Source organism: Pteropus vampyrus, unplaced genomic scaffold, assembly GCF_000151845.1.
Source record: "Pteropus vampyrus isolate Shadow unplaced genomic scaffold, Pvam_2.0 Scaffold297, whole genome shotgun sequence".
NCBI lineage: Eukaryota > Metazoa > Chordata > Mammalia > Chiroptera > Pteropodidae > Pteropus > Pteropus vampyrus.
This window is the reverse complement of record NW_011889078.1, coordinates 1,600,750-1,621,470: the sequence shown is the minus strand read 5'-3', so window position 1 is coordinate 1,621,470 and position 20,721 is coordinate 1,600,750. Positions and strand designations below refer to the sequence as shown.

The 20,721-nt window shown below is 31.7% G+C and overlaps 1 protein-coding gene across 6 annotated transcripts in view; it reads left to right on the top strand.

The window, feature by feature from the left end:
• The window catches only part of STRN3 (striatin 3), a 76,982-nt gene extending 57,076 nt beyond the window's left edge, over positions 1-19,906 (top strand). For 3 of the 6 annotated variants that reach the window (XM_011376394.2, XM_011376393.2, XM_011376399.2), the window contains 10 exons: positions 433-573; positions 4,630-4,763; positions 6,079-6,254; positions 6,448-6,495; positions 6,796-6,917; positions 10,434-10,601; positions 11,965-12,105; positions 14,557-14,664; positions 18,087-18,173; positions 18,255-19,906. In XM_011376394.2, the coding sequence (XP_011374696.1) occupies positions 433-573; positions 4,630-4,763; positions 6,079-6,254; positions 6,448-6,495; positions 6,796-6,917; positions 10,434-10,601; positions 11,965-12,105; positions 14,557-14,664; positions 18,087-18,173; positions 18,255-18,424 (1,295 nt within the window). In that variant the 3' untranslated portion in view covers positions 18,425-19,906. The remainder of the gene's footprint in view (positions 1-432; positions 574-4,629; positions 4,764-6,078; positions 6,255-6,447; positions 6,496-6,795; positions 6,918-10,433; positions 10,602-11,964; positions 12,106-14,556; positions 14,665-18,086; positions 18,174-18,254) is intronic. The other 3 variants (XM_011376395.2, XM_011376396.2, XM_011376400.2) reach the window with 2 other exon arrangements.
• The last annotated feature ends 815 nt before the right edge of the window (positions 19,907-20,721 follow it).

Below are 20,721 nucleotides of genomic sequence, written 5' to 3'. Positions count from 1 at the left end.
TTTGTTGCACCCTCATAAAAATCATTTGTACTTACTTGTTAATTTTTCAAAATAGTGAATTAAGTTGGAAAAACTAATGTTTTATTCTTTACACTATTTAATATTAACCTTAAACACCAAAATTTCCTACTGTTAACCTTCTTTATGAGCTTACATAACTTTGTTTGAGTGACAGAAGAATCAATTTTGTGTGTATATATATATAAAACAATGGATATATATATCCATAGAAATAGTGACTATCTTAAATATTTAAATCATTTTAATATTTGGGGGGATGGTATGGAAAATTGAAGACATCTTTAATTATTTGAGATTTTGTAACTAGAACTTCTTAAATATCTTGTTTTGTTAGTAAATTGGTTTTAAAGGCTGTGAGCAAGTCAAGCGGTAGCCATTAAATGAACCTCTACTGCTGACATTAATTTACAGGGGTCAACAGGACAAAACTCTGCGACATGATAGCTGATCTGGGAGATGATGAGCTGCCCCACATCCCTTCAGGAATCATTAATCAGTCTAGGTCAGCCTCTACTAGAATGACTGATCATGAAGGTGCAAGAGCAGAGGAAGGTACAAAATTTAGCTACCATATTTATTTACATTGCAGAAGATGTTAATTCCAAATCACATCTCCTTAATATTGTAAATTTATTGCTGTTTTAAAATGCTGAAGATCATCTTACATGATCTTTAGAGAAGGTGTTGGGCAAGCTCTTTGTGTAATTGTCTTAGGGATTTTGAAATTTTGGGCTTCTATGTTTTATGTTTTGTTTTTGTTTTTAATGTTGGAGTTATTTCTATCAGGGATCAGTTCAGAGTACCTCTCAGAAATCTATCTTTAGCTTATAGATCTAGTAACAGGAAAATAGTTTTTAAAAAGACCTTAAAAGTACATATAGAAAAAGAACTATTTAGTAATCTAGTCATATTGTTTAAATTTTAACAATTAATAATAACTACCATTAGGAGACAAATAAGTGCCAGACATTGTGCTTGGAACTTTACATATATATTATTTCTAAAATTATACATATGTAACAGTTGCCTAATGTAATCATTTTAGAATAAGGCAGCAGCATTATTCTTTAACTTGGTACCAAGTATATAGTACTTGGTAATGAATTTTCTAAAATTGGCCTAAAGTAGAAATGCATAGGAAATGAAAGTACTACTTAGGTATTATTTGCAAAATTGGTTTTAGCTGAAGATATGTAGATAAACTTGAGTAATTTATAATTCTAGATCCAGATATAATACTAAGTAATAAGACTGAATTCTTACCAAAGAATTTATTGTGATATGTGAGATACGTATATTATCTAATAATATAACATATAGATTGAATCACTGATGTTTCCGAATACATCTTGCTCTCTTTTAAGTGTTCTCTAATAACACATTTTCCTTAGAGCTATAAAATAATTTTGCTTTTTTTTCTCTTATAGTATCTCTGCATGCATTTACCACTTACCATAAACATAAGAAAATTTGAGGAAGGACAAATAAAATCACTACAATAATAAAACCAAAATAAAACATATTAAAGCATGAAAAGTAACAGAAGTAAAATAGTTGATTTTTATAGATCTTTTCTATTATTGAGCAATTTTTCTGTTTTGACAGGAAATATTTTATAAAATGCACATACCAACTCCATTATTTTTCATTTTATGCATTTTAGTGGTGGGTTAGCTTCTTTAGTTTTGGTCTGTTTTACCAAATACAGAAAAAACTTGCTAAAATTTTGTAGTTAGGGTTATACATTTAAATTGCAGATTTTGCACTTAAAACAATTTAGAGCTCCGTATGTGTACTTATGTGTATGTGTGCTGTTTAAAGAAGAAAATGTAAGTCAGTGATCTAATTCTTAGTGATGGTAGGAGGAGGAGATTGAGAGATAAATATAAACTTCATTATACTTTTCAAAGGGTAAATCTTAGAATTTATTTTAAAAGATTCAAATTCAGCTTTAAATTAGAGTTAAGGGAACATTAGAGTTCATAATCTCTTATTTTCAGTGGCAGCCTCCAACTTAATGCTTTCTTATTGAAGTCTATGTCATACCTTATTTTATTTAAAAAAAAATGTCTTTTCAAAGAGAAACTTTGGCATTACAATCTTTCGGACTATTTTTAGTAAATAAGACATACCTGTCGACACTAGCATAAATCGAATCAGTTATTGGGTGTGTTCTTTAGGTTTGATTAAATTGAAGAAGAAAGGGTTCGATATGTGAGCTACAGATTTCCTTGGTCATTAGTGTTAATAAAAAGGAGGATTAGTCATAAAAGTATGAGAAGGACCTTGTTGTAGGCCCCCATTTTATAGACTCTGAGATTTCCCTAAAAGGAAATGCTAATATGATAATAGTATTCTTAAATTCCTTGATGAAGTCTTTTAGGCTATTAAAAGTGTCATAAGTTCCATTATTAAAATCTGCTTTTAATAGTTTAATTTTTCTTTGAATTGTTAACGACATTTTTATGCTTATGTAATCTTGTGCTGTAAGTGATTATATTAATGTTAATAAAATGAATTTATAGAATACACATTAATTCCCCTTACAAGAAAACAAGGGCAAATAAATTTAGTATTTACTGTGATTACCACATGCTGTGTGGTATGTGGTAATCACAGTAAATACTAAATTTATTTGCCCTTGTTTTCTTGTAAGGGGAATTAATGTGTATTCTATAAATTCATTTTATTAACATTAATATAGTTGTGATGGGCGATTATGGAAATATAGAGATTTTTTTTCACATAGCTATATATGTAATAAATGCTGAGTGAGCAGCTTAGCTTGCTATATATAAGTAAATATGTGTGTATATATCAAAATAGAGAAATGTCATATGATTAATTAGAAATGAATATAGTACAAACTTGTTTTAATACAGTTAATCTAAAACTATCTAATATTGCCCAAGCACTTCTCTTCACATGCCTCTCAGTTGGTCAACAACTGATCAAAAGTATCTCTGCACAATGAATATGTAATACAAAATAATTTATTAAAGTTATTAGGCTTTTATTAAGATTTGTGTTAAGTGTTTGTGTAATTGTGAGTGGGCGGAATTGTGTCATTTGTTCTAACTTGCCTATAAACAAACTAAGATCTTAAAAAGATTTCCTTGTTCTGGCTAAAAATGCTTTGAGTAAATATCTAATGAATTTTATATAATTGTTTTTAAACATAATTGATTTTATCATTCTTAGCTGCTTCTGGTATTACTAATAACTACATACTAGATATTCTAGGGAGGATCAGTGCTACAGATTATTCAGATTTAATATAATCACTGAAAGATTATACCTAAAACTAATATAATATTGTATGTTAGCTATATTTTAATAAATTAAAAAAAAAAAAGATTAAATACTACTGGTATCTCCAGGTATGTTTTCTATCATATTTGCTCTATATCAGTTGCTGACTCACAGCATCATTTTAGCAATATCATTTAGGACCTGATTTGAGTCAAATTTTGTAGCTTACTTTGATATTATACCTTACTTTGATAGGATATTCTAAATAAAGATGAATTTTACTTTGGCTGTAGTATATATCTAGGAGAAGTTAACTTGTATCTTAAAATTATTTTCAGTAGTAGTGAGGACTGACAAATATTATATATACTTATGTTTCTTCTAGTGTATTAAATTTGTATTGTTATTCATAAGGATTTTTTACAATTGACAATTAGCTTGAGTTTTGTGTTTCCCTTTTAAATTTGCTCATAAATTTTAAACGTGTTTTCATATGTTGAGTTGTTTGTATTATGATGACTTGTGTACTTTCCCCTTGCATTTTAAGATTAAAATTTTGCTTTCGAAGCATGTTTGAAATGATATTGAGAATTACTGCTTATACTATAACTATTACAACAAAATATTAAAATGTTATTATAGTTATTTTAATTATGGTAGTTTGATTTTAATTGTTTAAAATGTCAGATTTAATTTAAAGTTCTGTAGTTTTATAGATTAATTACTTTTGAAGTATCATGGTAAATAAAAGGGAAGTTAAAAATCATGAAGCTTGAAGGCTAGAAGGCATTCTGAATATCACATGGATTAACCTTTTACAGAAGGGAAATTGACATTGTTGGTGGTAGAGCTGCCCTCTTTCTAGACCATTGTTGTTACTGGAGGAATCGGAGCAATTTAAGCCTTGATGTCAGTAAACTGATACACTGTATTACAGACCAGAGACCATTTACATTTGAATGCTTATATTAATTTTTTTCAGAGACTAGAATACCCAGCACTTCTAAGCAAATATAATACAAAGCAAAAGGACTTAGCAACAACCTATAACATTTAAAAAATACTGTAGCTATAATTGTACCAAAGCGATAAGTGATATAAAAAGACAAAGCTTTTGTGCCTACCTTCCCACCCTAGATTAGTATATCTAGTACATTTGATTTGTGGAAGATTATGTTGCAATTTCTAAATATTTATTTTTTACTATTCATTTTTTTAAGTGAAAGAAATGAGGGACATGGGAAAATAAAAATTATATTACTGTATTATAACTGTTAAGTACTTACATTTCCCCCACAATATTGTCTTGTACTGTATGATTTTTCAGCATTTAAGAAGCGGTTTTGTTCTTTATAGCTGAACCAATAACGTTTCCATCTGGAGGAGGCAAGTCATTTATTATGGGTTCTGATGATGTTTTGTTAAGTGTACTGGGCCTTGGAGACCTTGCAGACTTGACGGTAACAAATGATGCAGACTATAGTTATGATGTAAGTGCAGTTTTATTTTTAATTTTTTTAATGATTTAATAGAAGGCTCCTTATTTTTTGGAAACACTTATAAAACAGAATTAATGTTGAGGTGCATGGAAAAGAAGTTTAAGCGTGTCAGTATGTTGATTTGAAGTGACATGTAGGTTTTTTTTTATAATTACTTTTTTGTGGTATTTTAATTTTTCTTAGGTATTGTGGTTGATTAGGAGTTTAGGGTGATTGATTACTTTAAAATATTGGTCAATAAATATCAGAGTAGTCAACTCTCAAGCCATATTTTGGTGTTAAGAGAAAAATAGAGAACCTTAATCACTTATTTACCTTCAGGATACTTCTTAAAAAGCACATTTTATTTTTGAACTTTTTTTTTTTTTTTAAGGATAATATTAAATTTAGCTTGCCATTTCTTGAATACTTAATATAAAGTTTTAATGTACTTAGTCCTTCATTTAAGGGGTGGGGAGAGAATGGAGCAAGGATAGGAAGGACAGTGTTAGAGGTGAAACTAGTCTTGAATTAAATTTTTTATAGACAATAAACATCCAATTGAGAGTTAACCATACTTGTTTAGATTTTGTATTACTGCATCTGCAGTTTTTCAGCAACCTAATTTTTTTAACAAATTCGTTTTTTTCTGCATTTTACACTTATGTTATTAGCATACTTTTGAGACATCAGCCATGGTGGGCTGAATTATTCTTATTAATATTTTTAAAGTACATAAGGAACGAAATTCTAGTAAACTTTTGACTACTTTGGAAGAGGTTTCACAGCCTATCTTTACAGATGGAGAAGAAGGTAAAAAGATTAACCTCTTATCAGTATCAACAATGCTAATGAAAATGGGATGAAAATATTCTTAGACTTTTAGAAAGTACCTTAACTTGCTGCCTTTAAAAAATTCACATGCTAATGTTCTAAATGGCAATTTACTGTTCATATTGTATCCTTGGATTTTTGGTAGTAATTTATATAATTTTTATTGTTTTCATGTAAAAGTACTGCAGCATGTTAGTTTTTTTATTCTCACTGACAGTTAATAAGACCTTTGGGTTTAGCCTGATGATTAGGTGAAACAGATTAAGGGGCCCTTCATTTGATTTATATATTTGAAAGCTAATGAATTATTCTTCTTAGTTCTTATTAAATGATAAAGATTTATTACAAAGTTTTAAGGTACATTAAATTTCTACTGGACATTTTAGCAAAGCAGTTTTAAATGTTTTAAACACACCAAAACAAAGAAACAAAAATTCCACATGCCTGTCAATTTACTACTTTTACTACTAAGTATTGTGCTCTTTCTTTTTAGTTGCCTGCCAATAAAGATACCTTTCGAAAGACATGGAACCCCAAGTATACACTACGTAGCCATTTTGATGGAGTACGGGCATTAGCTTTTCATCCTGTAGAACCTGTATTGGTTACTGCCTCTGAGGACCATACTCTGAAACTTTGGAACTTACAAAAAACAGTTCCTGCCAAAAAGTAAGTATTTTAATAGCTGTGTTTTTTTCCCTTCCAAATTTGTTATTAATTATAAGTAATTATTCTTCCTTAGTGGTTTCTGTATATTTTATGCACTTATATGAGCTTACCTAATGACTCTTGAATATCCGCCAGTGATTTTTTATTATTTAATTGCCTTCTCCTCCCCTACCCCTTTTCTCCCCTCTTTTAGGAGTGCCTCTTTAGATGTAGAGCCTATCTACACATTTAGGGCCCACATGTAAGTTTTACTGAATTAGTAGTTAATTAACAACCATAGTTATTGTTAACTATTATTTATCATTTCTTGAACCTTGTTATTTTCTAATAATGTTTGTTTTATATTAGAAAAGACAGTAATTGAATAATGTAATGTTTGATTATTAATTGTATTAATGAGAATATAATCAGTACTGTTCAGATGTACATGTTTACCTTAAATAGTTTTTAGATACCACATAAATTCAGAGGTTGGGGGATGTGAATGTGAATTTCTTTCTAGGCTTTATAAGTAACTTTTCCCCCTCTATTTTTATTATAGTGGTCCTGTTCTGTCATTAGCTCTTAGTTCTAATGGAGAACAGTGTTTTAGTGGTGGTATTGATGCAACCATCCAGTGGTGGAATATGCCTAGCCCTAATGTGGATCCATATGATACATATGGTAAGTAAAAGACTCAAAATGTTTTTTCTTTTTTTTTAAGTGAATGGAGCTGGCAGAAATACCGCAGATATTATTTAATAAAGTTGTTTAAACATGTATTGGTCTCCTCATTTCGGTCTTAAATGTACTAGTAATTTCCTTTATTAAAGAGAAAAATTAAATATGCCACGAATATTTAAGCCTGTGAATTGGTACTTTCTCTATGGTAATTTTATAGTGTCCCAAAATGAAACACTATATTAAAACATTAATTAATAAACAGTGGTCTACTTAATGATTGATTCATTTAAAAAGAATTCAAGCTCTTTGGTCTTTTTATTTAACACAAACTCAGTGCCTAAATTTGCCAGGTATAATATTAAGCACTACATCAAAAAATAACAGTCTAATGGAAAAGATAGACATTAAACAGATAAGCAAGGGGATGAAGTCTGCGGTTACAAATTGTGATAAGTGCTATGATTATAGCATTATGAGAGAGAGTAACAGGCAGAACTTTCTTTAAATGTAGTCTAAAATAGTGACGTTCAGGCCAAAATCTAAAGGTTAAAGGGAAATTTTAGCAAATGGTCCCTCCTTATCTGCAGTTTCGCTTTCCGAGGTCAATCGTAGTTCAAACATATTAAATGGAAAATTCCAAAAATACACATAAGTTTTACAGTTGCCATGCCATTCTTAGTAGTATGATGAAATTGAGTACCATCTCTCTCTATTCCGCCCAGGAAATGAATCATCCTTTGTCCACTGTATCCATGCTTTATACACTACCTGCCCCTTAGTCACTTAGTATCCATCTTGGTTATCAGATCCATTATCACGGTGTGACCGTGCTTGTGTTCCAGTAACCCTTATTTTACTTACGAATAGCCCCGAAACACAAGGGTGTTATGCTGGCAATTTGCATATGCCAGAGAGAAGCCATAAAATGCATTTCCTTTAAGTGAAAAGGTGGAAGTTCTCGACAGGAAAGAAAAAATATATTTATGCTGAGGTCACTAAGATCAGTAGTAAGAACATATCTTCTGTCCATGAAATTGTGAAGAAAGGAAAAGAAAGTTGTGCTAGTTTGCTTAGAGGGGTTGTAGAAACAGACCACATTCACGTAACTTTTATTATATTGTTATAATTATTCTATATTAGTTGTTAATCTCTTACCGTGCGTAATTTATAAATAAAACTTTATCATTTGTATGTATGTATAGGATAAAACGGAGTAGTATATACAGGGTTTGGTACTATTTGTAGTTTCATACATCCACTGGGTGTCTTGGAATGTTTCCCTTGTGGATAAGGGGGGAACTACTGTAAAGAGCTTTATGCCGGGAAGTGACCTGTAAATGTAGTTTCAAAGGGTTACTGGTTGTTGCAAGGACTTGAGGGGAGAGTGGAGAGAGGAATATCAGTATAATATTGTACTGTAAAGTTGTAATGGAGTGGGTCCAGTAGACAAGGTGAGAGGTAATGCCAAGATTAGTGTGGTAGTAAAGCAGTTGGTAGCAGAGCAGTTGGAGAGAAGTGGATTTGAGACATATTGGGAAATAGGGTAGAATAGACACAATCTTTTGATAAATGGATTGAGGGAGTAAAGTAATGGATGAGTGACTCTGATTTTGTTAGGTTTTTTTTAACAGCTTTATTGAGATATAAGTCACATGTAATAAAACTTACCCTTTAAAAGTATACAGTTTAGTAGTTTTTACTGTATTGGCAGGATTGTGCAACTATTAACACCATCTAATTCAGAACATTTTCATCACCTTTTGACACAACAGTTGCATCTGTGATGATAACATTTATTGAAATGGGGGCAGAAAAGGGATGAGAAGATAAAAGATGATGAGTTTGGTTTTTAGGCATGTTAAGAATTGGTACTATCAAGTAGGTAATATCAATATGAAGATGCGAGAATGGATAGTATAACACCGAGAGAGTGTGTTTTATAGGGTAAGAAGAGAAGGAACTCTGACATTAGGAGAGTGGCTAGAATAAGAGAGCCAACAAAGGAAACTAAGAAAAAACTGGCGTTGAGGTTGGAGGAAGTACAGCAGAGTTGGGAATTATGGGAACATACCCAAAGGAAGAAACCATTTCGAGAAGGAAGCAATCTGCACTTTGAAATGTTGCAGAGAGATCTAATTAGATTACAGTGAGGATAGAAAGGTTCTTTTTTATAAGTGACAAATACGTCACCTGGATTTTGGCCAGACGGAATGAAGTTGGATGTTGGGGCTAAAACCAGAAAGTGAAGGGAACTCTGGGTAACCTTTCAAGGCACACTCCTTGGAGGAAAAGCAATGTGATGACAACAGCAAAGAAAGAAATCAAAGAAATAATTTTATTAAGTTCGGTAGAATAGAGTTCGTCATTTGGGGTGATTTTAGCAAGGGTTGTTTTGGCCTGGTGTTGGTATTAGAGTGATTTAGTGTAAGGATAATGAAGGTTTTTTGTTTAGGTTGAGAGATGCTGGAGCTTATTTGTTTGCTTGTGGATCCTAAGGAGGATGAGGAGGATTTGTTTAGTAGAGAAGTAGTAAACATGAAAGCAAGTTAGTGAGTTGAATGGAATCCAAAATATACCTCGTAGAATTAGTCTTCAATAGGAAGGACAATTCCTTACTTATATCTGGAAGCATGGAGAAAATGGTGTTATAATGACACCAACAGGTTGGGAGGCAGGAAGATGGGGAGAGCTTCCTTTTTCAATGCTATATTTTCTTAGTGAAGTATCAGAGGGAATCATTTATGAGGAAGGGTAGTTGGCAACTGTGAGGATTGGTGGAGATGTTGGGAAATATCTGGAGATTTTAAGAAATATCCATGGAAAGTGGGAGTTTACTAGAGAAACAGGGTTGTAGAACAAATGATGCACAATGTTATTAGCCACCATTCCATCAGATGAATAGATAAGTAAAATGTAGTATGTCCATACAATGAATATTATTTGACAGTTAAAAGAAATTAAGTGCTGATACATGGATGAACTTTGGAAATATTGTGCTAAGTGAAAGAAGGCAATCACAAATAGCCATTTGTATAAAATGTCCAGACTAGGCAGATTTGTAGAAACAAAATAGATTAGTGGTTGTCTAGGGCTGCAGAAAGGCAGGGAGGAAGAATTAGGGGGGTGGGGGGATAGCTAATGAGTGATGAAAGTGACCTAAAATTGGTGTGGCAATGATAGCACAACTCTGAACATACTAAAAAACATTGACTTGTACAGTTTAAATTGGTGAGTTACATGGTATGGGAATTTTTAGCTCAATAAAGTTTGTTTTTAAAAAGTATATGTTTCTTACAGAAAATGTAAAAATGCAGGAATGTATTGGGGCAGGGATTAAAAATAACCTGTAACTTCACAACTTAGAAGAGATGGCCATTGTATACACTTTGGTCTTTTTATAGCTGGTATGTGTAGTCTTATACTTAATTATATGATAAGTTCTCTTTATATACCAGAGTATTTCTTTTAAACTTCTAGTAGCTAATTTTTGTTTTTGTTTTTGTTCTTTCTTCCCAGAGCCAAACGTTCTAGCTGGCACTTTAGTTGCTCATACAGATGCTGTCTGGGGACTTGCTTATAGTGGCATAAAAAACCAATTACTGTCTTGTTCAGCAGATGGCACTGTTAGGTTATGGAATCCACAAGAAAAATTGCCATGTATTTGCACTTACAATGGAGACAAAGGTAAGTAAGTTTTGCCTCTATTAAAAAATGGTGGTGGGGGGGGGGGCGGTTTGCAAGCCAAAAAGTACAGAGCAATAATTTACTATTTCTTTGCTGTTTCAAGAGATATATTGAAAGAATTTTATAAAGCTTATGATAATTTTACTTTGTCACTTTTTTATACATAAAAAAGATGCTTTGCAAGTATGTCCTGTTGCTTAGTGTTTTCTTACTTTTTTCAGGACATGTCCTATTATAAAATATTAAACTATTTGTATATAACAGTGGAGTAGACAAATGAGGCTACTCAGACATGCGACCCTCTGCCTGCTCCAGGTGGCTGCCCACTGAGACTAAAGGGATCACAAAGTGTATCTTCTTAATTTTGTTGGGTCTCAAGCATTCTTGCAAACCATATAGGAGCATAGTGGTTGCGCAGTCTAGCCATAGTCACTGAAACAGCACCCTTAACTGGGAAGTACAAACTGAGTTACCTGCATGATTTAAAATCTTTTCCTGTCAAAGAAGCTTTTAACCAATTTACCTTGTAATGACATTTATTTAGATACATGTATTTATGTACTTGTGTTGGTCTTATATTCCAAGTCAGTTTTTAATATTAGTTTTAAAAATCTGACCTTTTATTTTTATTAAAAAGTATATTTTGTTTTAAAACATTTTAGATGAATAGTGTATATGCTTAATTTTATTGGGTCTCTTAGATAGATACCTTAGTGATTCTACTACTTTTTCAGTTACCCAAGCTTTTGAGGTAAAAATTCGTTTAGATATTTGTTTCTAGCTTCACCCAGGTAATTAACTGCTTGACTCCAGATTTCACTTAGTTGTGCATTGATCTGGCCAATTGAATTTATTATGTTAAAAAGAGAAATTGTTGCTCAGGCTACTGTAGGATAGTACTACATCAGTGGATTCCAGACTCCAAGCTTCATTTTTTCAGATCTGAAAATTCAACTTGTATTAGCTACTTAAGGCTTATAGGTCTCAGACAAGTGAACAGTGTCCCAAGACAGTGATGTGAGATTGCTAATTTATTATCTAATGATGTAATTGGCAAGTGAACCAGAAAACTCATCCAGGATTTTTTTCCCCTCTTAGAAGAAAATGCATAGAACAAATAACCTTTACACATCTACTCTCACTTTAAGAGCTCTCTAGCTATATATTTTTTATAATGTTAAATAGGATGTTATAAACACTTTTTAAATAATTGAGAGTTACCTGTTATAGCTCACCATCTTAACACAATTGCTTTCTTTTTCATTATTAACATTATTTCAAGAATATTTGAATTTCTTTTTCTTATAAAAAAAAACAGATTTCTGAATTGTATTTACACTGTATCTTTTTGGGCTCCTTTCAGAGCATGGAATACCTACATCGGTTGACTTTATAGGCTGTGATCCAGCTCATATGGTGTCCTCTTTCAACACTGGTAATACAGTAATTTATGATTTAGAAACATCACAGTCATTGGTGATGTTTTCATCACAAATAGATTCTGGTAAGTTTTCAGACTATTTGAATTTAGGATGGAAGAAGTTTCGATGTGTTATAGTTGTACTTATTTACATTATTTCTGCTATTTCTTTAAATTATGCTTAAAAGCATGGGTGGGTATATGGGGACAGAGGAGTGCGTAGAGTTATGTAAAGGTGAAAGCAAGGGAAATAATTTTAAATTTTTAATGGAAATACATATGAAAGTAGAGAAAATAATATAATGAACCTGATGAACTCATCATCTTGCTTCAATAATTATGTATAAATAGCCAGTGTTATAAGTCTAGGCTGTCGTATGTGTTTTACAATTTATTTAAATAGAAATCCAAATAAGGCCTGTGCATTGTGATTGGCTGTAGGCCTTTCAGGTCTCTCTTCATCTGTAGGTTCCACCTCCATCTCTTTATTTCCCTTGCATTTTTCTATTTAAGAAATTAGGTAGTTCGTCCTTTCATGTTTCCCACAGTCTCGATTTTGCCAATTGGATCCTTGGGGTATCGTTTAATGTGCTCCTCTGTTCATTTTACTTCCTATAAATTGGTTATAGCTCCAGAGGCTTATTCAAATTCAGGTTTAATGTTTTTGATTGTCTTCACTTTAAAGTTTTTACATGTTTTTGGCTAGACTACTAATAGTAATTTGTGAACTTTTATCAGAAGTAAATATTGTCTGGTTGGTTGTTTATCTTATGTTTTCAGTCTTGATCATTATCACCGTCCGTTAATTCATTAACTATTGAAAAATGGTTTTCTGATTCTATCATTACTTCTCCATTTATTTGCTAGAATACTTCTATTAAAAGGACCACCCCTCATCAATAATTTGGTTACTCTGGAGTTAGAGATTATAAAAGAAAAGCAAGATAAATTATTGATTCCCCCCCCCCTTTACTTACCAGTTTTCAAAATAATAATGGGGTGGTTCCCTAGCATCCTTCAAAGGTGACCAGCGAGTCTTTTGCATGTTGTTTATTTTTATTATAATCTTTCTTGAAAATAAATGTATTTGATATGATTGAATCCATTGCAAGTATTATCATTATTGCTATTCAGATTGTTTAATCTTTGACCAGTGGGAGCTTATTCAAGTTGGCTCCAGAATTTAATGACCCTGTCGTCATTGATAGTTTTCTTACTTTCCAATTTGACAAGATGTTCTAGGTTCATCTTGTTCATTTTGTGCCCCATATCTGAAATCAGCCATTTCTCTAAGGAGCCATGGTTTCTTTTATTGGAAAGTGACATTTAGAGACTACAGTCTAGGTGTTAGGTGATTGGGTTGGCGCTCTTGAGTTGGTCATTGGTTTAGGCCTTTTTAGTGGACAGAGCTACAGACACATTTTTTAAAAAAGGAAAATACTGATAAATTCATACAGATACTTCAATTCAAATTCAGATCTATCCCATTGATTTGATGTGTTTACCTTATTTTAACCATACCAAAATTCCTGGCTCTCAGCAAGATCATCATAATTTATTTATCTCAGTACACATATAGTCATCTCAGAATAATAATACCAAAACCACCACCAATAGTTTGATTTCTGTTAATATTTTGTACTTAGGGTATATTCTACTAGGGATGGGCAGCTGAATTACTGTTCTTTAAAGTCACTTGAAATAAGTCATTTATTTGTGCTTTACCAATTAATTGGATATATAGTTAAATTCATTTGTTTAATTTTACTTTTGATTTTTCATGATTACTTTTAAAAATCATTTTATAATTATGTAAAACATTTAAATGGTTCCATGATCAAGTCTCTCAAACCAAATTACACTCAAAATATCTTCTCCAGTGTCTTTTCAACCCTAGTTCCTTTCTCCCTCTTAAACATAGGTAATTATGCGTGCGCATGCACACACGGGGTTTTCTTGGTGATGTGTTTAAGAGTTTATGTATACGTGTGGAATGATTGTTTTACATAAAGTCTGGTAACGTTGATAACGTTTTCCCATTTATTTTGATTCTTCTCTGTTCTCCCTCATCTCTAGTCAAAAATTAGGAGCTTAGTAGTAAAGAAAAGGTCTCATTCTTAAGAACATTAGTTTTAGTTCTTTGCATGTTTTTTGTCAGTGTGGGTAGGATGGTGATTGAACCTTGCAAACATCTAATTATCCTTATGAATTTTCATTAAATGCTTATAATTCTTTTATGAGCTGGTTATTAAAAGTAATAATTACTGTAGGTATTTTAAAAATTCTAAACCACCTATATAGTCTGCTTTAAAATACTTATAATTTTTTCTAAACTTGAGCCTAGTACTGTCCACATGATAGCTTAAACATTTATTTTTTAAGAAATTGTATCTCTCTACAGCCCTAGTTTTAGTTCTCAGGTTTTTTTGTTTTATACAAATGCTTTGATTTTTATTTTTTGGTTAAAAAAAAGTCATCATCCAGCTTCTAATTGAAGGTTTGAATTTTAGTACATTATCTCCCTTTATTTTTTAGATTTACAATCCAGTAATCACATTAACAGAGTAGTAAGTCACCCCACACTTCCTGTTACAATAACTGCTCATGAAGATAGACACATCAAATTTTTTGACAATAAAACGGGTAAGTAGATTGTCTTATTTTCTTTTCAGTCATATTAATCTGTAAATTTGAGACAATCAAAAATGCTGTTCTTTTATATAAAATACTGACTTTTCAGCTTTAAAATTGCCAAGTTAAACTATTTTTGCTCAAATTTTTGCTTTAATTAATGTAGCACACTTACAAGATACGTTAAGTTTTATTCTTAAGTGTGTGTACATGTATGTATATATATATAATAATTATGTAAAATTATACCTCGCCTACCTGTTACAATTTCTTCATGTCATGGTATTTAAATAAATATACTTTGATTTGAAATTTTTTCCTTTATATTCTATTGTGAATTAGTATAGCAGAAGAGGTGTCTTTCTGGTATTTGACATTTTAGATGTTTTAAAATTATTTCTCAGTAGATGAAATGATGATATAGTGGAAATTGGTTTATCTTTATCTTTCCTATATTTATTGCTGTCAGGAAACTTACCAGTTATATATAGAAGTCAACTCAAATCTTAATTTGGCCATAGGGTTGTTTCTTTAAGGACCCCTGTTTCATCTGTCATTACCTAGAATACAACATAAGATATTGTTTTTGCTCCTTCAGGAAACATCTGACAGCTAGAGAGGCTTCTTTGAGCAGAAGCTTAAACAGGAGTATTGAAAGACTACCAAATAAGAAACCTAAATGTTAATTGCAACATTATTGCAGGGAACAAATTATCAAGCAAACAGCAAATCAGAACTACAGATTTCTCTTTGAAGGCTATATAGGGCATAGTCATAATTTTTATTCTTTAGAGTCTTACATAAATCCCTTTGTTCAGATAACACTTTCATGGACAGATTCCTTTTAACTCAGAACAGTTAAGAATGGATATTCACAGGTCTATATTTTGCATAGGAAAGACGATTTATATTCATGCGAATGTTCTCAATTTAACACCTTATCAAATCAGTTCTTTGAAAATTCTTATGAAGCCTGAAGATCTTCATCTCTGCTGCAAGAGCAGAAAGATAATTTCCTTTATTTCCAAAAAGAGTCCTTTTAATTATTGAAGATTTACATTTGTATGGGAAGGTTCAGGAATTTTAGTAGTTGTATCAAAAGCAAAAAGTTGAGTCTTTCAGAACTGTTTTACTAGCAGAAATCAAGAAAAAGTGGTAATGAAATTTTACTTAGTAACAAAGAGCCTTTGTCTTTCAAATTATTTATAAATTCTACCAATTTATTCTGTTACCTAATCTAGTACCTCATCTTTAGTATGAAGATAATTGAAGCAATAAGCTCTAAACAATAGAAAAATCCTTTCTAAATCAGCCCCTCTCACTCTCTCACACACATTGAGTTAAACTGGAAATTGTGTTCTTATGTACTGTTTTCAAAGAAATCCTTCTTTAAAAATTGGTAATTTATTTAAATGTTATAAACTAGAATATCCCCATAACTGGTATTTGCTGGTTAGCTAAATTGTTACTTGAATATCATTCTGTCAAATAAATTAGTAAATTTGTTGAATTTTTTTATCCGAAACATTATAGAAATCAATACTATGAATGGGTTCAATAAACATTTAGATATTAACAGAAATGTATTAGCATTTTGTATTCTGCACTGGCTGCTATCATGTATAAGATGTGGTTTCTGCTTTCTGGGGACTTAACTGTTGTCTGGGAAAAAGAGGAGGTGTATTTGTGTGTATGTGTGTGCATGCACTCATGCAAAGATGAAGTAAGATGAGCTCTGCTAAATAAAGGAGTCTTTACAGAAAGAGGCCTTGAAAGAATGGTAAGATATTTTTTAAGTGAAGAGGGTAGAAGGAAATTTCAGATAAGGGCATATTTTGATCAGAGGCATGGTGGTAAGGAACTTGGCTGACACAGAAGTTTTTTTTATAGGCAAAGCCAAAGAGGTAAGCCCAAGAAAAGGGAAACCAAATCTATTGAGAAAAACTTTTCGGAGCCAGGCTAAGAATAATAATTTTTGTTCATGGTATGCACTTTGTTTTAAGACATGTTAAATTTAGGACATACAGGATGAAAATTCAAAATTAAGAGTTACTATTACAGATTTGACATTTTTAGTGAAGCTAATTAATGATACTTGTTACTTAACCCCTAGTGTTTTGAGATTATTGTCCTGGAGGACAACCATTTCATACTCTGGATTTTTTTTTTTTTTTTTAATAGGAATACTGAGAGGAATGGATTCTAGAACTGATAGATGAATTATGTTGGAGTAAGCAATTAAAGTTAGAATGTTGAATGATTTTTCTGTTCTCAAGGATAGCAGAGAAGAATCTCAAAGTATTCTGTTAATCAGACAAATATGGTTTGAAATGATGAGAAAGTTTAATTTTGTAAGTGGTTAGTATTATCAGAAATTGATAGGACTTTTTATGTTTTTTGGAGAAACTTTTTTCACTCTTTATTATTATGTTGCACTTTTGTATACAAGTTTAAACAGCTGTAGCCTCCATGGCAAATAACAAAAGTACATCTATTTCCTGTTCCAGTGTAGAGTGTCATCAGGGACCAGAAAGCAAAATGCTTGCAACTAGAATTCTGTAGAAAGCTTCAGTCTCTCATTAGGAGCAGCCCAGCCATTTGAGTTGCTGAATGAAAGGGGAGGAAATTTTTTAAAGTACCACTATTTGCTATTTTATTCCCTTCTTGGATTAATCACTTTGTTGTTGCTTTCTGTCCATCATCAAAAGCATATATTGCCAGTGCAGAGGCTGATGCCTTTGCCCCAAAGTGTTTAAGTTTACAACTTTTAAATTTTAACTTGCTCTTGAATCCCTTTTTGCTTGCCAAATCTAAGATAGCATCTTCCTATTTTCATTTTAATTTGAGTTTACATGATCTTAAGCCCCTGATGCAACCTTATAGTCATTAAGTTTTCCACTATCAGATACTGTCAAGTTCATGTCATACGGATGTCTTTTTAAAAAAGTAACTGGGAATGTTCTGCAGTAAAATTAAAATTCTCTTTAAAAGTAGACGAATCTTGTAAGCATTATTCTAAATGACAGAAGGCAGACACACAGAGCCACAAGTTTTATGATTTTATTTGTATGAAACATCCAGAATAGGCAACTCATAGAGACAAAAAAGCAGATTAATGGTTACCAGGGATTGAGGGAGGGGAAAAGTGAAGAGTGACTACTTAATGGGTGCAGAGTTCCCTTTTGCAGTCATGAAAATGTTTTGAACTAGATAATGGTGATGGTTGCACATCATTGCGAATGTTCTGAAAGCCACTGAATTGTGCCCTCTCAAATGGTTAAAATGGTAACTTTTATGTTAGGTGTATTTTACCACAATAAAAAAATATTTACTATAGTAATTATCTCTTTTATATTGATGCTGTTTTATAGTGTCTGATCTCTCAATTTAGTAACTATTTGAAGACTTAATCTTCTCTGTTATGTTTTATTTAGGTAAAATGATCCATTCTATGGTAGCTCATTTGGATGCTGTTACAAGTCTAGCAGTAGATCCTAATGGAATCTATTTGATGTCTGGAAGTAAGTCTGAAATGAACTTCCTATACTGCCCACAAATTTTATAAAAGACTTGATACTCGGTAACACTTTGTTCTTTTACAGGCCATGACTGTTCTATTAGATTGTGGAATTTGGACAGCAAGACATGTGTGCAAGAAATAACAGCACATAGGAAGAAATTAGATGAATCAATTTATGACGTTGCTTTCCATCCATCAAAAGCATATATTGCCAGTGCAGGGGCTGATGCCCTTGCCAAAGTATTTGTGTGAATCAAAGAAAACTCACATCATAACTACAGATTTTCTTGGACAGGAAGAGGGTCTGCATCACTGCCATCAAAAAAGGTTACTGATATGACACTACATGTGATCTGCCTGGTGAAGGTTATTTAGGGCAGGCATAAATTGGTGGAAATCACATCTTAATGTCAGGCTCATTAATTTAATTGTAATTACTGTATTTTGTGGGACAAAAAAAGGACTCCACTATTTGTGGCCTGTACTGGATATGAACTGAGCATATTTCTGTTTTTTATGTATCTTTAAGCCAGTGTGGAGTCTGATCTTACAAAAGGACTTTTATTTTGGACTCTGTGTGCTGCCTTAGGGTTAGGAATGTGGTGCTCTTGTTGGGGGGAAGTGAGCTCCAAGAGTAGTTTTTTTCATCTCTTAGTGATGTTCTGTTTATCAGTTGAATGCCACAGATTCCCTTTTAAACTTATTTTGCTTTAAAAGAAAAAAGGAAAATTTAACTTAAAATATTTTAGCATTAGTTGCACAAAATGTTTGGATAAAATTCTAGTTTTTATAAGTCTTTTTATATATTTAGCCTGTCACAACAGTGCTCAAGATTGTATTGAAGTTTTTCTGCATTATACAACCCTGAAACACAGAGATCTCACTGACCCGCTGCCGTGTGACCACTCTTTCCTTCTTTTGCCTAATACAGCTCAGCTAAGTCCTCCATAAGATGCTAAATCACCTTCATCATCACATAATTGTCTTCATAAACCAAGGATTATTAAGTGTATTAAAATGAAACGGTGGGGTTTAGTACTCCAAATGAACTCTTAAAAAAATTTAAAAACCCTAATCTTGGCATTCTATCACTATGTGATATTTTGTACATCTTACTGTATTTACAAGTTTATTTATCAAGGATTATCCATCTTGCTAATAGCCTATTATTTATTTCACTTTTTGTTGGTCTTTATATCCTTTTATTAATGTGCTAAAGGAACCTGTATATCTATTTTGGAACTCTTTGGATAGTCTAAAATAGACTAAAAATGGAATATTTTATAGTTTAAGTTACATACCGAGGTGATTCCCCCCAGATACATATCTTGATTTACCATGATTCCAAACAAAACTATCTTGTTTAAAAATATTTGGAGTAAATTTTTATTTGCATTACAAATAGGATACAAAAATTACTGAATCAGGATACAGAAATTTGCTGTGTTTGGACTAGTTATCCCTGTTTATTTTTTCAGATGTGCTTAATTTTATGGTGTAACTAAAGATTTTGTTTGTGTAATGCATGATTAAGACAATAAAATATTTTTTCTAGTCTTCCAAAAATCTTTTCTGATCAGTTTGCGAGTTTCGATGAGTTTTGTAAGGTTTTTGTTTTACAAACTATGAATCAGCAAATTTTTAAGATTGTACCACATAGCAAACGTACAGCTGTTGCAAAATAATGTATATAAAATGCATATAATAAATATTAAATTGTGTACCTGTATGTTACTGTTGGCTACATTATTTTGTGTTGAATAATTAAGTGCAATACTTTACTCTCCATTATTAAACTAGGAAATGGAGATGATTTCTCAGTGAGTCCTTCATTTTTATGCTTTTCTTTTAAACTTTGTACTGCTCATTGATATTCTAATAAGATTAGAACAATTAACACTATTAAGAATGCCTTTCTAAGTATTTCATCCCATTTGGGGATAAAAAAATCTGTTGAAATAAGTTAGATAATTCAAAATAAAAAAACCCAGAAATGCAGTGTTAAGTCATTTCTTTATCTTATTTTTTAAATCTGAATTTCAGTTAGTAGTGTTGTCATTCTTATTTAGCCATATGTGTTTTCACCAAAAAGATCAGAGGATAAACTGCGTTGTCATTAATTAAAAGTTGTCTTTAAAAATAATGTTAAGAATTAGTAACTCGAAACTTTTCCTTCACAAAGGTAAAACCTTTTATCTTTGAAGAAAATTGCAAATGGAATTAGACGGTAATATAAGAAAAATTGTGGTAAATTCTATTTGAATGCCTACTGCAAAAATATTACATTGTGTATTGAGAAATTTTGTCATCTTGCATAAAAATCCAAGTGGCAGTTTTAGTCATTGCTGGTGAAACACTAAGACTTTTCAGAAATTTTCTTAAAATAGTTTTTTGGATTTCTGAAGATTCAACTTAATGAACAAATTAAAAGGGCACTTTTTCTTTTTATTTATTTATTTATTTTTCGTAATTTAAGGACAAGCTTTTCCAAAGCTACTAGTATTTCTGGCAGCTGTTCTAAACCAATGCATTACTGTTTAACTGAAATG